This window comes from Lytechinus variegatus, chromosome 9, assembly GCF_018143015.1.
Source record: "Lytechinus variegatus isolate NC3 chromosome 9, Lvar_3.0, whole genome shotgun sequence".
Lineage (NCBI taxonomy): Eukaryota > Metazoa > Echinodermata > Echinoidea > Temnopleuroida > Toxopneustidae > Lytechinus > Lytechinus variegatus.
The window spans coordinates 31,085,777-31,104,586 of record NC_054748.1 but is presented as its reverse complement, the minus strand read 5'-3'; the positions used below and the strand labels follow the sequence as shown (position 1 = coordinate 31,104,586).

Sequence of the window (18,810 nt, the reverse complement as noted above, 5' to 3'; positions counted from 1 at the left end):
TGAGAGAGTCGGATGTCATACACTCCCCATGAAAACTTCATTTTGTATTTCATCAAAGGAATTGCAGAATATTTCCATTTTTTCAGATTCGATAATAATAAACGTCTTCATTTAAATCATAATAGATTACAACATTGGCACTTTAACATGTTTAGGGATAAATCCAATTTTGTTTCACATTATAACGAAGAAATGAAAATATTCCATGTTTCAATATAGTAAAATAAATAGTGAGTGGGTGACATCTTCCGCTTCCTCATTTGCATACAGACCAGGATGTGCATATAACTGTTTGTGAAATTGTGTGAAACTAGAAAAAATCATAATAATTTCTAATCTTAGATCCATTTTTGACCAAATTTTCAGCACTATACTTGTTTGGATTTTTCACTTTTTTTTAAATCAACTATTTGTTGTGGGTAGACTTCACCTATAACGCCATAGCCTATTCAGCACTTATTCTCCCCACCACAGCAATATTTTGAGCTTTTTTGACATTTTTTGTGTGAATAAAACATGCAGCACAAATTTTCCTTTACTTATACTGAATGAAAATTAAGAATTGATATTGCGCTACAAAAGTTATTGTCGTTTCTGTAAAGTACTAAATATTCAAATGATTTTCTTAGCTACTGACTTGTTCGTACAGGGGTTCCCTACACTATCTAAAAACCTGAGTTGGATCGGATGACGACGGCGGCGGGTTTCCATGGCAACCATGTGCTAGCTTAGGACTGGCTTCTTCTTTACTTCCAGAACATCTGTGTAAGATAAAGCAGAGCAGAATTGTAATTTTTATGGATATTCAGAAAGCATTTTTTAATAAAAATATTTTTTATTCTGTAAAGAAAACAAAGGAAACCTGGATTCCCATTTTTTTTTCTACATAGGCAAATGAATCAAGATATTTCATTTACCTCATCATACGGCTCAATTGATCATCTATATTTTGATACCAAATATAAGATGATCATTTACACATTGAGGACAAGAAGGGTTAGGCATTCAAATGTAAAAACCAGCTTATGCAGAAAATTGACCAATTTTTGTATTCACTTCGTATTTTGAAAAATGCAAAATGATATAACATTAGTCAAAATAAATGAAAAAGGATTATTAACTTACCCCCCAAAATGCTATTTGCCTATTAAAACAGTGATTTTGTAATTTTCACTGCATTCTTAAATTAGAGTGTGAAATGATTATTAGTTAAAAGCTAAATGACTGAACATTATTCAGGAATGGCATCACATATATTTTCTCCACTTGGAATGGTATTGATTTTTTGGTATATGGTATATTTTTTTTCCTATCTATCATTAATTGGACTTACCAGCTATTATCCTACATGTATGCCATGGAAGATTAAGATACGTTAGGTGGACATCACTTGGACTTACCTGCTATTATCCTATGCCATGGTAGAGTAACGTACGTTAGATGGACGTTGAGGGCGGGTACCTGAGTGCTCCGCATGGTAAGTCGTAACAGAGCATCCGACGTCCGTCTCATCCAACGTCTACTCCAACTGCTTGGTGGTCCCTCATCTTAATTAGAAAATTTGGAATAGACTACAATTGTGCGCTTTGTGTTCATGCTATTAGCAAGAAAACCGTGGTAAAATAGTCTAATACAAAGAAGTACTCTTTAAATGACCTTGTACTCATAGCAGAAGTGTTGTGGCTCAGAGGATAAGTCACAGGACTTTCAACCACAAGGTCAGGGGTGCAAATCAATATGTCAAAGTACATACATGTAGTCAGAATTTTAGTAACTTATTATAGTTGTGTTTCAGACCAAGTTCTTATGGCACCCTGGATATTAAGACTTAATGGCCCGTATTCTGAAGTCAGGTTTAACATAGACCATGGTCAAACTCTGTGCTAAAACTATGGGAAGCCAAAAGTGTCAAAATTTTTATTAAGTTGTATGTTTCTTATATTTACTGTGCTCTTTCCTGATTCATTGATGGTGAAGATGATCATCTATTTGTACTTCCTAGAGCAATTTTAAATGATTTGAGAGCCAAATGAGCTGATATATGGTATCTCTACTGTTGGTAATTTATGTAACAATTGGCTATCCATACTTAAACCACAACTTTAAACCTGAGTTTAAGTTAAACCTGACATCAGAATATGGGGGCGATGAGAATAAGACCTTGTCGGTATCAGACCGAGTTAAGTGTAGATCAAACAAAAAATAGACCAAATCGATAGTAGTCCAAATGGGTTTACCCTATTTGGAATTAGACTGAGAAGAAGACTCAACTACTTGTAGCCCAAGCGGATATAAACTTCTTGAACTATGGGAGATTTCAACTCAGCCAACCAAACAACAGTATCCCAGAGTCTTATAACAACTTCCAGAGGCCCGTAACACAAAGGTTAGCAATGATCGTAGAACATTGTCTATCATTGATTCCATTGACTACAATATACAATCAAAATGAAAATCAAGCATGCGGTCAATCGCTAACCTTTGTGTTACGGGACCCCGGTCCTTCGGAAAGGACCGTAATCCTTCTGTCCTCTGGATTCTTGCTTACAATCATTCCTGCTTTCTTTAATAGCGATTAGGTTAGGCCCGTTGCATAAAAAATTTTACCTGAGAAAACTCAGGTATATTTTACCCGAGTTTTTGCCCTGTGTTAAAGTCAAAGGCAGAAATCAGACTAACCTTAGTTTGGTAAAAAAGTTTTATGCAACAGGCCATTTACTCCTGCCACAATTGCGCCAGGCTTAATTTCATCTAAGATGTAGGGTGAGGGTTACAATAGGGTCATATGTTAAGTTTAGGGTAGGGTGTAGTGTTAAACCCGGGTTGAAGTTGGTCATTTGGAATTTAGAGCGGAGCGATTGTCACTGGAGCAAATGTCGTGGAACAAAAAACAACCACTATCATCATAACATGTGACCTGAGATGAGCATTACGGAACAAGGTAATGTACCTTCTGATTGGCAGGCTGCTTCCTCATCCTTCCCGTTGGTCAACGTTGACAAGGTCTCGCTGTCCGACTGCGATTTGCGTAAACCTTTATGGATCGGTGAACCTATTATAACATCCCGAGGTAGGCTTGATGATGAAGTAGAGGGCTGTATACACATACGTACCATAAATAATTGCGAGTTATAATAATAATTATACTTGCTTATATAGCGCTTAATACTTACTTTGTCAGAAATCTCTAAGCGCTCTACAATATATGCAGCATAATTACCCTGGCTTTAGCAGTGCAGCTGTTACGCGCGCTGCGTTTCAAGGAATAAATTCCTGCCAGGTACCCATTTACCTCACCAGGGTTGAGTGCGGCACATTGAGGATCAATTTCTTGCTGAAGGAAATTACACCATGGTTGGGATTCGAACCCACGACCCTCTGTTTTAGAGTCCGGAGACTAATCCACTGGGCCACAACGCTCCACATATACCCTTTTTTTTCATTTTGGGCCTGTTTTAGAACTGACTAATCCTGCTAGTACTCTATAAAACCAGTACTGTAACATCTAATAATAATAATGTGCAACATTTATATCGTGCTCAATACAAATGTTTCATACAGTTACTCCATACAGTGGAGCGTTGTGGCCCAGTGGATAAGTCTTCTGACTTTGAAACAGAGGGTCATGGGTTCAAATCCCAGCCATGGCGTAATTTCCTTCAGCAAGTAAGTTATCCACATTGTGCTGTACTCGACCCAGGTGAGGTGAATGGGTACCTGGCAGGATTAATTCCTTGAATGCACGAGTGCTGAAAGGCAATAGACCGGGGGGCCGTTTCATAAAGCTGTTCGTAAGTTAAGAGTGACTTTAAGAACGACTGGTGAACCTTTCTTACGCGCTAAACCATCGCCAATGGTGTACACCATTTACCAAAAGAAAGGATCACCAGTCGTTCTTAAAGTTGCTCTTATCTTACGAACAGCTTTATAAAACTCCCACTAGGTATCTTCGGCAAGTAAGTTACCCACATTGTGCTGCACTCGACCCAGGTGAGGTGAATGGGTAACCGGACGGATTAATTCCTTGAATGCACGAGCGCTGAAAGGCAGCTCGAGCTACAGCCGGGGTAATAATAATGTGCCTCGGAATAGAATATTTCTAGATAGATGGCGCTATATAAATGCCTAATATTATTATTACCCCGGCTTTAACATGGTTATCCTGATCAGATGCTCGAACATTCAAGGAATTCCTTCCTACCGGGTATCCATTACTTCAACCGGGTGCAGTGCACTTCCTTTCTTATGAACCATTATCCTATATCCACATTCATTCCTATGACCCGTACGGATCTCATGGATGATTTCCTAGTGTGATATGCAAAGAAGAGAAGCAAATGACTCGCTGTATTTTAATGATATTCATCTTATTGAAGTTTTTTTTCTCATTCTTGGGGCCACCAAATTTGAGTAAATTTCTTGAAAAGGAAACCCTATCCTCTGTAAAAAAAAAATACTAATACAATACCCCCCCCCCCGTTATAAAATCGTAAATCTGCTATTGACAGTGATAAGGATTTGCAAAAGGGGTTATGATTAATAGCAACAGCAAATACATTAAGTGTAAAATGAGCCTGAGTCTGTCAAAATGAGCTTTGCGGTTGATTTTTATGATTACATAGTGCAATCAATCAATGCTGGTGGGTGTTTCATAAAGCTGTTCGTAAGTTAAGAGCGACTTTATGAACAACTGGTGATCCTTTCTTGTGGTAAATGGTATATTCATTGGCAATTTGGATAAGCATGTAAGAAAGGATCACCAGTCATTCTTAAAGTTGCTCTTAACTTACGAACCGCTTTATGAAACGGTCCCCAGGTGGGTGTTTCATAAAGCTGTTTGTAAAGTTACGCAAGACTTTACGCACGACTGTTGACCTTTCTTGTGCCACACTATCCCTATGTAGCTCACTTAACACCTAGATGTAAGATCATGTTCCAGTCGTGTGTAAAGTTGTGTGTAACTTTACAAACAGCTTTGTGAAACACCCACCTGCCATCGATCATTAATCTCTGTGTTACAAGGCCAAGAAAATGACCACACGGACCAGGGAGCATTTCACAAACACAATTGTCAGTGATTTACACCGAAAGAAGTTACAAGGTGCTGCAAATCGATACAGTTGACTGGCTGAGAGTATATCAAAGATGAATAAAAGTAGTTGCAGTAAATACTGATAACACGAGAAAGTGTGTGAAACCAAGCTTAATTGTCACTATGTAATCGACAATCTACATCTGGTTCAGATACATAAACTGAACTTTGTGAAATCTTGAAATCTACGCTAAAAAATGTTCACATTGAAGATACCCAACACAGATAAGCGCACGTGGGACAGTGTATTATTATTGCTTTGAATGTCGGCCCGACGCTTGACCCGAATCCTGTGCTTATTTGCTAATTTCTCAGCAATTACACAATTTCTTCCAGAATCCTTTGGCACATATTTTTTATTTATACAAACAGACACTTTGGTGGTCATTTCATTGGATTCTGTACGAACTCATTTTGAAATCGCTACCACAACTGGAATTTATCTTTAATCGGTGAAAATCTGTAACAAAGCTGTTCATGAAACACTTTCCCAGAAAATGAAACTTGAAGGTCATAAATCTGCCTACCCCATCATTTGTCGAATCAAAACTCTCGGACGCCGAATGCACGTCTTCTGTGCTACTTTCCACCGATGAAGACCAGCTAGCCCGACTGACGGCAACTTCCGCAAACCCCTTCCCCTCAGGACCTCTCATCCGTATGAACTCAACTCGCCCTCGACCTCCTTGGAAAAACCCAAGCGACACTTTGCTCGCAACCTTTGAAGATACACTAGCCTAAGAAGAAAAGAGATGAATGGAAAAACAATGTAAACAAACACAAGACAAATATAAAGAGTCTGGTTTCAAATATTCAACATTCATCTTTCAAACATATTAAAAAGAAAACATTTTATTTACAATAATAATAATAATAATGGTCTTTATTTTGCTGTTCGCAGCAAGAGCTGAATTGTACAGAGCTCTTAATATAAGATAACATAAAACAATATAAAACATAACAGTATCAAAATTGTATTATACAAAGCATGAAGAAATATAAAATCAAAATATTTTCAAACCTTGTATTTCCACATGCATCTGTGGATAAGTGGTAAATGGAATATACTTCAAATTTTCATTATCAGGTAAACCATATGCAGTGCTGTTTGGAACCTACAGTAGTTCTTCATATCTATGTACACTAATACTTTAGACACTAGGGTATTATGAGATGTTATCAAGAGCTTCATAACATATGTGTCAATACAAGATCTTTAGTCACCTGATACACAGATAATGATCACCTGATCACCTGGAGCCAAGAGCTTCATGATGCCCTCATCACAGGAAGACAGTCTGATCATGTGATACATAATTTTGGTCACCTGATACATGCACACTGATCACCTGATACTTACTCTATTATCATAGACTTTCTTTAAAGCTTCATGACGTACTGATCCAAGGAAGACTACGCTACGGAACGGACCTTGTTTCTCGCTCGCTACCAGCTCCACGCAGAACATCTGGCCTTCTTGGACGGTGAAATCACCAAAGATCTTGCAGGAGACAGAAAAGATGGAATAATAATTCATATTTTACATCAATCAAGTTGGGAAAGAATCCCCCATATTCCTGAATAAATTATCTTGTAAAGAGATTGTTATATATTGATAATGATGTCATACATGATGTCATACCATGACTCACAATTGTAGCTGCAGAGGCGCAATGCGGAATAAACTTGCTTTGGAATCATATACCAAGAGTATCAGACGTGTGCTTATTTATGTGTATGTGCCTTAATTACTAATTACTGTAGATTACTGTAGATTAATTAGGAGTACATAGCAGAGATATAATAATAATAGCTGGATTTAAAAAGTGCTTTTTGCTGATGATACAAAGCACTGCTATTATTATCCTGGCTTTAGCTGTGCTGCCATATAGGCACTGAAGCATTCAAGGAATTTCTTCCTACCGAGAGCCCATCCACCTCACTAGGGTCGAGTGCAGCATAATTTGGGTAAATTTCTTGCTGAAGGAAAACATGCCATGGCTGGGGATCGAACCCACGTCCCTCAGATCGAACAAGAGTCATAACCACTAGACCACAACGAGACTAAACACGATTGCATACCCATTGAATGAGGTCACTAATTTTTACCTGAAACTGCTCAAGGACGTACAACCCAGGGGGGGCCACTTACATTGACGAGTGGATACCATGCGCAACCAAAAAAACACGTAAAAAGGATGTCTTTTTCACGATTGGGCACGTTACGTACGTAACGTGATAAGGGTGTCAAAAACACGAAAATTATGAAAAAAGGGTATCTATTTCGCTAGGAAAATTACGTGTTTAGGGTCGAATTTGCGGGGATGATTAAACAAAATTAAAATGTTTTATAAAGGATGTCCTTTTTGCCCCAACACTTCGTGTTTAGAGTCCGATTTGCGCGAGGTGTAGAAGGTGGGGTCGTACTAAACCAAATAAGGTAAAGCCGACGACCGAAGGACCCGTAACAATAAAACATTCCTGTACTTGTTTAGGGGTTCATTTCAGGAATATTTGCCAAGAGTATCGATTTGTTTCCTATACTTGTTAAGGGTAGGGTTTCACACGCCAATACTTGTTAAGGGGTGCATTTTCAGAATATGGAAATTACGTGTTTAGGGTGCTTTTCGAGACCCCATGGTCGCGCATGGTATCCACTCGTGAATGGAAGTGGCCCCCTCGGGCGTACAACTTATAGATGCATGGGACAATTTAGTCTACAAGTCCAGTACATGCATGCTCCTGACTAATAAACTACAAGCCCGGTGGACACTGATCATTTCATTTAACTCGATAAAGCGACATGGTTGATTGCCGCAAGTTTGCCGTCATTCACACTAGTTAGAAAGTGGTCATGAGATGGTTAAGATCAAATATTGAACTTCTAACGTTCAATCTTGATGGTGTCTTAATCTAAATGCTGCCAAATAATTTATTCTTACTACATTATTCTATGGTTAGCCTATTTTCTAGGCCGTGCCTGCAGCTTATGCCTTTACCAGTCTGATGCTGTTATGTGAAACATTAACAATGCATCAAACAGGGGTACTTCGTCCACACAAAAAAATTGACAAGCAAAAAAAAAAAATAAATAACCCAAAAATAATAATAAAAAAAAAATAAATGAAAATTAAAAGGTCTTCACTTAAAAAGAGGGGACACTTCTGTTTTAACGGCATTTTTACATTACAAATTTTGATTGTGCCTCTCAAAAGGGGGCACGGGCAAGCTGTGCCCCCCCCCCCTGGATCCACAAGTGCATCTCATGCACAAACCATACACAGTGACTGGTCTTGGCAGCCACTGCCTATATACACTCCAGTATAGGCGGTGGCTGATTAGCAGCCCCAGTGAATAGTCCTCCGCATCATACGTCTTGCTGATGTTTCGCAAAACGGCATCAAACTCGGGCAAAGATAAAAGCTACAGCCTAGGTTATACCAGGGTGTATGTACATACCTCATCAAAGTTATCGATGATGAAGAATATATTAGGATAGGAGACTTCTGATTCTTCTCCCTTGCTGTCCATTCGCCTCCTAGAGGGGCTGGCAAAGACCTGCTCTGTATGCTTCCTTAGTATCGTCAAGGTTCCTTCTGACTTGATGCATACCGCACACGTCAAGATGTAATTGTACTGCTCATAACAAGACAAAATAATATTGTGTTTATTTGAAAGAAGTATGGTTCAGAGACAAAAACGAAGGGAATACTTATCATTTTCTTGTTACTTTCCAACTCAATCAAAATTCCTTCAAAGAAATGGACAGTAAATGAGTATATCACTGATGTAAAGGTGTGGAATGTGAATATTCTTTTTTTTCTCCTCCTGGTTAACCAAATCGACCATTCACAACAGCAGTTGAAATTTCTCCAAAATAAATGTAACGACTCAGGCCTAGTAAGTACTATTAATAAAATATGTGTGATTATCGTTGCAGGCAGAAGCATACAAAAAGTGGTATATTCTTTTAAGATAGGAAAAAAACATCTTCAAAGGAATCCTTGTACTATCATGCTTCCACCTTCATTCAACAATTTTTTATATGATGAACACATCTATTCATTTATACCCTACAACTAAACCTTCAAATTTTTATTTAATCAACCCAAAATTGCACAGAGATCCATTAGACACCATGGTCCCGATTTACGGAACTCTCTACCGGAGTCTATAAAAAGATGCTCATCTCTTTACTCGTTTGAGGCAAACATTAAATCCATATTATCATCAGAATATTTGAAAGTAAGTTTTCTGTGTCAGTATTTCATTTAATCATTAAATCACTCTTACTTCGATTTAATCACCAATACTCTCCCATGACCATCATCATCTCCATCATGGCCTTCATTTTCACTGTTATCACCATCATCCTCATTCTTACCATCTTCATCATTAAAATTATGAACATTACCACCCTGCTTAATAAATGTATATAGATTAATTTAATGAGCTGTATTGCGGGGTTGCCATTTTTTCAAGCAACCTGCTTATAATGACAATCATTCTCCTGCAAACTGTAGATGTTAAATTTTCTTTGTTGGTAGTAGATCATATTAGTTTAGAATGATTTTTTATGTAGTACATTTTTTCTCTTTATAATTCATACCAAAAAGTAATAACCAATATATATTTTGATTGTTAAGTAATGAAAAATGTATTATATATGAATGCTATGAATGCAGAAGAAAACAAATCAAATCAATCAAATCAAACTAATATATATATGGGCTATTCCACGGTTACTCACGTTACATTTGGAGACACCTTGACTCATACTTGGAGCTGTAACTCCATTATTATTGATAGGAACTAAACATCTCCTTATCACAACAAAGTACACAGTCTGACTATCCTTTGTATAAAAACAAAACTTGGGAATTCTATTATGCACCTGGCAAATCTTTGGAATGTGTCGGTTACTCACGTTACATGATTTGGACCAACCTGTGGAATTGCTCATATATATAAATCTTAAAGTTTCACGTTGGAATCCCATTGGCTTCTGTAAGGTAACAAAATATGCTGAATATAATGCTTTCATTGCCAATAAAGTTTTTATTCTTTACTCGAATTTTCGACGGTCCTCCGTCTTCTTCAGGAGTATATACAATGTGTGGTACCGAGATCTGGGATTCCTAAGCGGATATTCATTCTTTTGTTAGTTTCGTTAGTTCTGAAAAAAATACTTTGACAAGCGCCACGATGTTTGGTATCGTATAGGAATTTCTCTTATTGCCCAATAATACCTATTCGTACTTAATACTTTTCGGGAGAACCATTTTCTCCTAACAAATTTGATCTTCATTCGATCATCTCATCTCTTAAATTTCTTCTTGTTACGTAACAAGAAATGTTATTGTGCACAATTAGATAATTACAAACAAGCGTTAATATGTTTGTTTCTGTGAAGGGTGCGCATCCTCAGCCAGTCATCATAACAACATCTGAGGATGCGCTCTCTGATCGATACCAAACATTGTATATACTCCTGAAGAAGACGGAGGACCGTCAAAAATTCGAGTAAATAATAAAAACTATATTGGCAATGAAAGCATTATCTTCAGCATATTTTATATATATATATATATATATATATATATATATATATATATATATATATATATATATATATTTGAAAGACTAAACATAAACCTACCTGTTGAAGAATAAGATTAAGATAAACAGTCTCCTCCCAGTCAATGTTTGGTTCTCCTAAACTGGGAAGGTTCTTAGAATCCTGACGGAACACCTCCAATCTAGCTTGCTGGAAAATAATAATAATAACATTTGTAGGGCGCTTTATACTAGTGTTTCAAAGCGCACAGGTTGGCAGATTATAACAATATAGAGTCAATCGGTAAAAAAAAAAAATTATGAGAAAGGGTGAGCTTTAAGTGAAGATTTGAAAATTTCTACGGAGGAAGCATTTTGGATATGAATTGGGAAAATAAAATGAAAGGGATTATTTTCCAATTTCTTAATACTGACTGATCAGGGTTGTGTTTCATTAAGCTAACATTCAAAGAGTTATACACGACTTTACGAAGAATAACTTGAATATACATTATGTTCTTATGTGCTTAATTAGCTATATAGAGATAAATCACTTTGCACAAGAAGTGGTCATCAGTACATGACAAACAGCTTTATTAAAAACCAACCTGGAATGAAACAAAACTATTTGGAAAAAAGAGTTAAGTGTTTGCCTGGCTAGGAAATTAAATGACCAAGCACCGTAAAGAGACTCAAGAGAGGGTGAGAAAGTTTCTAAAAGTAATCATTCAACTGGCTGCTAAGTAAAAAAGAGAGCAACTTCCATAATTGACTATTTGACTTTCTTCAAAGGACAGTGAAAACCCCAAAATAAAATCAATCCTCCATTAAAATTGACTGTAAAAAAATAATTTCATTTGATTTTCTTCAAAGGACAGTGAAAACCTCAAAATAAAATCAATCCTCCATTAAAGAGAAATGCCAGTAGTTGCAGTAAACACTGATTTCATGAGAAAGTCTGTAAAACCAGGCTTAATTGTCAGTATATCATCAAGGATCTAGATCTGGTACAGTCACATAAACTGAACTTTGTGAAATCTTGAAATCTACGCTGAAAAATATTCACACTGAAGATCACCAACACAGATAAGCGCACGTGGGACAGTGTATTATTATTGCATTGAATGTCGTGCCTGAAGCTTGACCCGAATCCTGTGCTTATTCCCTTATTTCTCAGCAATTACACAATTTCTTCCAGAATCCTTTGGCACATATTCTTTATTTATACAAACACTTTGGTGGTCATTTCATTGGATTCTGTATGAACTCATTTTGATATCGTTACCAAAACTGGCATTTACCTTTAAAATTGACTGTAAAAAAAAATAATTTCATTTAAATCTATCAATGTATGATTGTAGGATGCAATTATTACATTTGCTTTTTTTTTCTTATCCGATATGCCTTTATTTTTTTAATGTTATCATTTATCGTGCATTTTACTAATTTCTGGTTTGAAATGGAATGCTTTTTTTTTCGGTTAAAACTATGGGCATTGTTGACTCCAATTTTACTGAGGGCTTTTGCATCTACAGGCACAAAGTCACAACTAACCTGTCTGTCTTGCCTTGAAGTGGGTTGTTTCCGATGGATAAAGAAAAGCAAGTCATCTCTTAATTCTTCTGGAACCTCTGCCACGAAATGCTGAGAGAAGAGCCTCGCCCAGAAACAGTTCACCTCCATTGGAATCCGACCAAAACCATCTGGGTCAAACAAACAATAACAATAAAAGATGATAAATGGGCAAAGGGTGTTAAATATTGATACTTTGCATAGCCAAAGAACATCCAAACAATAATTTAACCAAAAAAGTAATTTAAACACCTTGGTAATTTTGGCCACTTTGTCCTTGACATTCATTATATATGTGTATGCTTATTTCAGCCTCAGGCTCAAGTGAACATGGTTATGCCACCATTCTGGCTTTTGTCACGGAAAGTAAAATTTTGTGCAATCGATGGGCTAATTATTCAGTGAGACATATTCCATACATTTTCCATCAGGGTCATTCCATGCCAATTCACCCAATGAATGTGCAATTTTGCACCTGACCATCTCGGAATTCGTTGTAATTTGGTATACATAAAATTCACCATGGCCCAAGCACAAAACAAAAAAAATTAGTCCAATCGGTCCGTCGGTTCTCGTGCTACGGCCCGTCCTTTTCTCCTTGTTTTGACAAAAATGGGCGTGACCTTCAACTTTCAATGGCCACTGCGTCGTTACGTGTTGACCAATTTTCATGAAACTGGTACCATTTGATAGGAAATTCAGAGAGGAATCCAAAACATGCATCGAATAATGTATTGGAGCAATTTATAAGGTCATGACCTTTGACCTTAACTTTGACCTTGATTTTGACCCCGGACAAATAATTTTTTTACTTGATTTTCGTGTATGTTAATTATTGGTATGATATTGACAAAATATATTAAAATCAATGATGATATTTTATTTCTTCACCTTTAAAAACTCTTCCAAAGATACCATGAAATTTCACTCTAGTCCCACACACTGATATTCATGTTAGTAAAGTGTTCACCAGTTACATGATTTCTTCCAATCTTAAGTTACAGCATGCAAACACATGAAAAGAAATTAAGCTTAATCAGTTTACAAACAAAAGATTAAAACTTTATGCTCATGAATAGGTATCTGTTTAGGCATTTTATGATTCAGCAATATATATCATATACATATATATACATGTATATATTTTGATGATAAAAGTGAAGACTTTACTACCATGAATATATATGATATATATTGCCAAACATCAAAATGAATATATATTGATGAACATCAAAATGCCTAAACAGATACCTATTCATGAGCATAAAGGTTTAATCTTTTATTTGTGAACTGATTAAGCTTAATTTCTTTTCATGTGCTTGCATACTGTAACTTAAGATTGGAAGAAATCATGTAACTGGTAAACACTTTACTAACATGAATATCAGTGTGTGGGACTAGAGTGAAATTTCATGGTATCTTTGGAAGAGTTTTTAAAGGTGAAGAAATAAAATATCATCATTGATTTTAACATATTTTGTCAATATCATACCAATAATTAGACCAAAAGCTTCAGTCTCTGTATTTTGGTTGTTCCGCTGAACTGCGTTGGCTCACTCACCAATACATAGACTGAAAAGCTTGGAGGCCCGTACGTACAGACAACGTATTTTGGCAGTAACGTTAGATCGAACAGCGGGAACCCGATTTTCCGATCGTTTTTTTGTACATAAAATGTCATTATGAAAAAGAAATCACATCCATATTTACGAAAAAATGTTTAAAATTCAGAAATATCGTACCTTAGACCTCAGTTACCGCTAATTCTTTTGAAATGATGATCGAAACATCGTCATCTTCGATCCTTTCGTTGGTCAAGGTAAGTTGCCATCTTGGATGACGTCATCATCATTACAGACGTATTTACCAGTCGCTACCTATCGCGATTTGTGCCGCTGCTTTGCGCTGCGCTTGGACATATTGATGTGCGTGCGTTCGGAACTTGTCGCTCGCATTGATTGGCCAAGATATCGAAAATTTAATCGGAAAGCCTTGATAAAAGCACAACTCGTTGACGGCTGCCATATTTTCCTCTCCGGCAGAAAGTCAAAAAATAAGGAATAACCCGGGGAATAACTCATCGGTAACGTATATTTTCAAAATATTATAAAATGTATATGATATCAATAGAAAGATTAGAGTCTAACGAAAATAGTGGACCTTCGTCCAAGATAATATGTCATTTAGAATCTAAAAGAAGTAACAAATCTGGACAAAACCCGTCCGCCGAATTGTCGGACCAGATTACACATGAAGGCTCGTACTGACACATTGCCGTCGGTAAATGGGGATTGTAGTAAAATGTCAGAAATTGTTGAATAAATCCCCAGAAACGACGGTTATTCCTGTCTAACCAATAATTAACATACACGATAATCAAGTTAAAAAATTATTTGTCCGGGGGTCAAACTCAAGGTCAAAGTTAAGGTCAAAGGTCATGACCTTATAAATTGCTCCAATACATTATTCGATGCATGTTTTGGATTCCTCTCTGAATTTCCTATCAAATGGTACCAGTTTCATGAAAATTGGTCAACACGTAACGACGCAGTGGCCATTGAAAGTTGAAGGTCACGCCCATTTTTGTCAAAACAAGGAGAAAAGGGCGGGCCGTAGCGCGAGAACCGACGGACCGATTGGACTAATTTTTTTTGTTTTGTGCTTGGGCCATGGTGAATTTTATGTATACCAAATTACAACGAATTCTGAGACGGTCGGGTGCAACCACTGGGTGAATCCAGATGGAATGACCCATCAGCAAATATTTGCTCACTGATCTATTAATAACAAGGTGGTATCGCAAATAAGTATCGCCTAATTTCGCAGGCAATAAAATATGCAATATGATATTTGACCTTATCATCCTTATGAAGATATTAGCCAAGCCTCATTTGTACTCAACACAACTGACAGCCTACAGTAATAAAGAAATGAGAGCATGTTGACCAAAAACACTTTTCTGAAAATTTTTTTGTTCTAAATTTTCTTTTCACATTTTCATCAATGTTTGTTTAATATATGTATGATGCTAATGCAGTTTCCCACTGGCCGACTTCTATTCAAGCGAATTCCCCACCATAAATTGTTCGCAAATGTCATGGCAAGTCTCACAGTCACATTTCGAGGTCAACATGCCCAATGCTCTTCCAATTATCAGAACAGCTGTCTTTCAGCTTCAATTTCAGTCTTACATCGTGCTTCGCTGCCTTGGCTTTGCCATAATTTTTATATCAAGCGAAGATATTGTGGGGTTGAAAAATGATACAGTTTATGGGGAAATAAAATGTTCAACTGAAGATGGGAATAACATAAGCTCAATCACACATCAAACAGAAGCAAATGGAGAGGAGAAGAGGGAACTTAACTCTAAAGACACAGGAATAAAATAGAACTTAACTCCATAAAGTCTGGTAGTGCACTGTTTATTTGCTGGGCTAATTTGCCTCAGCTAAACTCATAATGGCAATACAAAATTAGTATACATTTAAATTACACAAATTCAACCAATGAAAATTAGAGAATGGAGGAGCCAACTGAAAGTGGAAAAGTCTAATTCATAAAAATAACCAATAAGAGATAGAGGATGGAGATGAATAAGATGTTGGGATGATTACATAATAAGAATGTTGAACAAATCAGATGTGGGAATGTAATGAATGAACACATCTGAATAGGAAAGGAATGAAAGGAGAAGTAGGTTGAAAGTCAAATGTAAATGGATGACAACAGAAGCATCAGGAATGTAAACAAAGCTGAACTAAATACCAAAGCTTGAACTGTAAATAACTAAACTACTAAGGGAAAAAAAATGTCAAAATAACAGTCCTACAATATGTCTGAATGAGACTTTGAACGATGTCAAGATTGGAGCCAAAATACAGCCGTATTGTATTTGAGAAAGCGGTGGGCTTAGTTAGTCGGAGTCTACTCTATTGACCTCAATTTTTCAACATGTGTGAGACTTAACATTTGCGAACAATTTGTGGGAAATTTGCTTGAAGTCGGTCTGTGCAAAACTGCATCAGTGCCGAAAATATATTTATTAGCCTTTCCTTGATCACGTCGATTGCAATGTTAAGTTTTACGGCATTATCCTGGATTAAGTCAGCACTCCATTCACTGCGGTTCGTCAGCGGCGGTGACTTCTTTCAGTTTCAATCTTCCATTGCATTGACTCGATTGTCTTTGTAAACAACGAGCGCACACATACATAACCCAGGGAGCTCACCGTGTATTTACCCATACTCACGGGACAAGGGTAGATTATGGTCAAAATATCTAAGAAGATGAATTGTGAAAACAGAAATTATGCACTTACAATGATTATATGGATGAAGGTCTAACGAGTGGTAGAATCCTGACGTCGAGGCACAGACTGAAAACCTCCAAAAAAAATGAAAAGTTCTCTCCTTCTCCCCAGTCTCGATCGGCCGATTTTGTTGTGAATCATTTCTGTTTTCAAAATTTATCTTGCTAGATATTTTGACCATAATCTACCCTTGTCCTGTGATGTGAGTATGGGTAAATACACGTAAGCTCCTGGGCTGGGTTAGCACTAGACCAAAAGCTTCGGTCTCTGTTAATAGTTATGTTGGTTGTTCAGCTGAACTCCGTTGGCTTCACTCACTAAAAACAGAGACCGAAGTTTTAGCGCGATCTGTACAGGGGACTCAATGGCCATATGTTTATGTACTTAAGATCGGATAAAACGGGGAAGTGAATTTGCACGACAGCCGAGGTAAGTCACTGTTTTTGTTCCTTTCAACTTGATTTTTCTCAGTTTTTTTTAAATTAATGCCAAGAGGGAATATTAATTTGCATTTTGTTCGCGTTATCTGTCAAAATTTTTATTCATTAAATACAAAAATTGAAGAGCCCCAACAGGGGATTTTGCATTGCAAGTCCCCTAATAATGGTGGCTGCACGATAGCGAGCCGTCTTTGTACGAGGAGAAATAAAAAAAAATGTTAAAAAACTCCTCGAAACAGACGGCTGCCAGCTGTCTAGGCCAGGTTAGAACACACACTGACACACACGAGAAGAGAGGCGACTTTCAGGATAAGGCTGTTTTAACTTCCAATATCTCAATTCTCAGTATATCGTAAAATCTTTTTAATATGTTTTTGCGGCCGCGATTTGACAGCCGGCAGCCCCGCCCCCGTCTGTCGTTTGACAACCCGACCAGACCCCGTGACATTTCGCCTGTTGTTTACCTTGACTCGGGAGCGATCGGCACAGCTTGTCACGGCCTCTCTCATCCAAGATTTCATTGATCATCTTACGGAAAGAACTCTGCCTAACTCGTGGCCTTCCGGCATGCTCACTCGCCATTATATTGTAGACCAAAATATACCGTCAATTCATAGTTGATTGAGTATACTTTTCACACTTTAACGCCCCTTCAACACGTCTTCCTGTGACTACGATCACTGATGACTAGCACTGCGCTGATGCGGCATCCATTCATTCATCACAAAATTGAAACTAGCAGACTCGACTGAAAATGTGCATTTATTCGTACGGTGTCTACAAAAGCATAACTCCAAATTAAACAACAATCGATGTTTTGGGGTTTTATTGGGCCTAAATCCCCTTAAAGGTCAAGTCCACCCCAGGAAAATGTTGATTTGAATGAATAGAGAAAAAGCAAACTAGCATATTGCTGAAAATTTCATCAAAGTCGGATGTAAAATAAGAAAGTTATGACATTTTAAAGTTTCGCTTATTTTTCACAAAACCGTGATATGCACAACTCAGTGACATGCAAATGACTCAGTCGATGATGTTCATCACTCACTATTTCTCTTGTTTTTTAGTGTTTGAATTATACAATATTTCATTTTTCACAGATTTGACAATAAGGACCAACTTGAATGAACCATAAAGTAATATTAAACAATGCTAGCTACAGGGAAGAAAGTTGACAATGAGGAGAAAATTAGAATGGGCCCCCCTATTTCATATTTCATATAATAAAATACAAATGAAATAGTGAGTGGATGACGTTATAAGTCTCCTCATAGTCCCATATAACAGGGATAATACATCATTTTGTGGCATCGATCAATACCAAAGATAGGTTATGAGTCTTATTCCGATCATGATTTTTTCTGAGCCGATTTTGTCCCATCACGTTTTATAGATTAAATTTACTACTAAATCATAACAATTTACGGAAAAAGTTTCATACGTGAAAAGGCACTTTGATATCCGCCCACCACCCTCCATCCAACATGCATGCATGTAATTCAACTCGTTTTAAAAGTTCCGAAAGATAAAATTATGGTTATTAAAAGCCTGTATACTAATATACTTGCAGTAATTCATCATTTACTCTTACTAGATAGATAGATGGATGGATGGATGGATGGATGGATGTATGGATGGATGTATGGATGGATGGATGGATGGATGGATGGATTGATTGATTGATTGATTGTTTGATTGATTGATTGATTGATTGTAGTTGTATACGCCTCGACCTAGATCTACATAAATTAGGCCAGTTAACCGGGAGCCCGGGTGCATGGTTGATTAATGATTTAAAATCATAACTCGATTTTTACCCACATTTTAAAGTAGAAAATATA

The 18,810-nt window shown here is 37.0% G+C and overlaps 1 protein-coding gene across 1 annotated transcript; it reads right to left on the bottom strand.

Annotated features, from left to right (window-relative positions):
• Positions 1–258: 258 nt before the first annotated feature.
• On the bottom strand, positions 259–17,641 carry LOC121422113 (uncharacterized protein KIAA0930 homolog). The gene is made up of 9 exons (XM_041616944.1): positions 17,434–17,641; positions 12,203–12,351; positions 10,752–10,859; positions 8,552–8,728; positions 6,453–6,593; positions 5,620–5,829; positions 2,951–3,095; positions 1,401–1,547; positions 259–761 (listed from the first exon to the last, which is right to left on the bottom strand). The coding sequence occupies exons 1-9, from the start codon at positions 17,549–17,551 to the stop codon at positions 724–726; spliced, it is 1,233 nt and encodes a 410-aa protein (XP_041472878.1). The 5' UTR covers positions 17,552–17,641; the 3' UTR covers positions 259–723.
• Positions 17,642–18,810: the final 1,169 nt, after the last annotated feature.